The sequence below is a fragment of the Cariama cristata genome, unplaced genomic scaffold (assembly GCF_000690535.1).
Source record: "Cariama cristata isolate BGI_N322 unplaced genomic scaffold, ASM69053v1 scaffold28212, whole genome shotgun sequence".
NCBI lineage: Eukaryota > Metazoa > Chordata > Aves > Cariamiformes > Cariamidae > Cariama > Cariama cristata.
Genome location: NW_009605973.1, coordinates 329 through 2,630, shown reverse-complemented (window position 1 = coordinate 2,630; position 2,302 = coordinate 329). Strand labels below are relative to the sequence as shown.

The 2,302-nt window shown below is 59.2% G+C and overlaps 1 protein-coding gene across 1 annotated transcript in view; it reads right to left on the bottom strand.

Annotated features, from left to right (window-relative positions):
* The window catches only part of LOC104158523 (nicotinamide mononucleotide adenylyltransferase 2), a 3,927-nt gene extending 1,946 nt beyond the window's left edge, over positions 1 to 1,981 (bottom strand). The window contains exons 1-3 of the mRNA XM_009696196.1: positions 1,901 to 1,981; positions 1,739 to 1,783; positions 337 to 413 (exon numbers count right to left, since the gene is read on the bottom strand). Coding sequence (XP_009694498.1) covers positions 337 to 413; positions 1,739 to 1,783; positions 1,901 to 1,922 — 144 coding nt within the window. The 5' untranslated portion in view covers positions 1,923 to 1,981. The remainder of the gene's footprint in view (positions 1 to 336; positions 414 to 1,738; positions 1,784 to 1,900) is intronic.
* Between the last annotated feature and the right edge of the window lie 321 nt (positions 1,982 to 2,302).

The window sequence follows — 2,302 nt, the reverse complement described above, 5'->3', positions numbered from 1 at the left end:
GGGAGCACAGCCTTTGGAAATCCCTCGGGATGGGCTAAGCCTGCACCCTGGGCGACCTCCTCTGCCTGAATGGTGAGTGGGAGCAGGGCTTGGGTCTGTGGGAGGGGAGGGTGGGCGGGTAGGGCTGGTGACTCTGGAGCAGAAGACCCTGTCCCTTGGGCTGCCCGCGTGTAGGGTTGGGATGGAGGAGGTAGTGGGGATGGTGGGCACAGCTCCTCCTATCCCAAGGGACCTGAGCAGCTCCCAGGAGCTCTGGGTGTGGGAAGCAGAGGAGGAGGAAGAGGAAGGCAGCCCGGGGAAGAGGACCACGAAGGGCGCCCAGCGGCAGTGACTCACGTCCGCCTCGTTCCAGAGACCAGGGATGCAGAAGGACTCCAGCAGGTCACTGCCGCAGAGCAGTAAGATGCGAAGCTCTGAAGAAAAGAAGCAGAGAAGCTCAGAGATGGGAGCACCCGGGGCTGAGCGGGCACCACCACCCCCCTCCGCCATCCCACTGCGCTGCTCGGGGGCATCCTCGTCTGCACGGAACTCCCCTGACAAAACGAGTCCCACTAAAGATCCCGTGGTCCTTCTCGCATCCCTACTGGTGCCAAACATCAAATACCCTCCCCCCAATTTATTTCAGCTCCTCTCCCGTGCTGCTGGGTCGTTGTCAGCACTGCTAGGTGCTGTTCACCTACGGCCGTGCTCCAGCCCCGGGGTGGGGTATCCCTGGGGAAGGGACTCGTTTCTCCGTGCTGTGGGTACCCACGACCGCTTCGTGATCTGCTGCAGGGGCTCCAGCCACGGGGCAACGGGGAGAGCCCAGGGGACTGCTCAGAGCCCTGGGCATGGCCGTGTTGGCTTTAGCAAAGCTGATGGTGAAGCACTAGAGGCTTGGTTTCTTTTTTTGATCCTTGTTCATCTTGGAGGACTTCCATGTCCTCCCTTTCTCCCCCCAGGCTGGGGCTGGGACTGGTGCTTGCTGATGGCTTGCTTTGAGGGTTGGCTTTGCTGCTCGGGAAGGAAGACGTGCTGCAAGAAGGAGCTTTATGCTCTGATGGGCCCACAAAGATTAATTTATTTGTACAGCCACCAGAAGAAAGCTATAAACCCACCCGGAGGGGTGGGCACAGGAGGCTGCGTGGGAAGGTGCCTCCCTGATTGGCATTTCCTGGTGGCCAAATCCTTTGGGCTTTGCACGGCCCCAGTGCTAGGATGGGTGTTGTGCCAGGCTGTGTGTGAGCTAGGCCATGAAACGGGTTTCAAAACCATCCGTAAGCTCCCCACGCAGAGCCCTGGGTGACGGCCGGTGGTGCCAAGACCATGGCAGCCCAGTGGGTCTAAAAACCCCTAAAAGGCTTCAGGAAAAGGGGCACCATGGCTGGTCGGGCAGCTGGAATTGCTCCTGCTGCCATGCACAAAGCTCTGCAGGGCTGCAGGCAGCGCCAGGATGTGGGCGACAGCACCACGGGAGGGCAAGTTTGATGGGACCTGGGGTGACTTTCAAGGCACGATGCCATGGCAGGTCTGTGCCAGCGCTGGGAGCCGGCTCCCTGCTGCTCGTCTGCCAACAGGAATGGGCTCAGGCCAGTTTAGCGCTGCTCCTGTTTCACCCCTGAGCCCAAATAGCTGGTACGGGGGTGAGATGATCCAGCATCCTTCACTTGCTGCCAGATCTGTCGTGCGGCTGCTCCTGAACCGCGTAGCACTGGCCCAGAGGAGCCGGAGCGACGTAGAGAATGGGCTGCGTACTCACCGATCTCCTCGTATCTCATCACCGTCCCCAAGTTGGCGTTTTCATCTGGGGAAGGGAAGGAAAAGAGAGGTGCTGGTGCCTGGTCTAGAAGAGGGGGCTGGGAGGAAGGCTGGGGGCTGGAGCTAAAGCAGAGGTGATGCTGGACCCCTTCCCTCTACGTACCCACAAAAGTGAAGCGCTCCATGGGCGGGCGAACGCAGCAAATTCGGCTCAGGCTTTCTCCCACCTTCCCCAGGATCTTTGCTAAAGGTGAAAAAGGAAAATTAATGGGAGAGAGGCTGTGCTACCAACCCGCACAAGGGCTTCGGCCACGCTAGTCCTGCAAGACGTTCCTGTGCCCGGGTGCGGGAACTGCTCTGAGCATCTCCCCACCACCTCCTTTCACAGTCTTAACTCCCGAGAGCGCTACGTTGTGCCTTGAAAGGACCAACTGAATAGCTAAAAATCACTAATAAGATCACAAGATGCTTGCTTTTATGGGACTTAAGTAATGGCACTTCTTCTCCCCAGTAATACCTCCGTGTCCCACACGCCGCCAGCTCGTGGGGGATCCACCCACGTCAC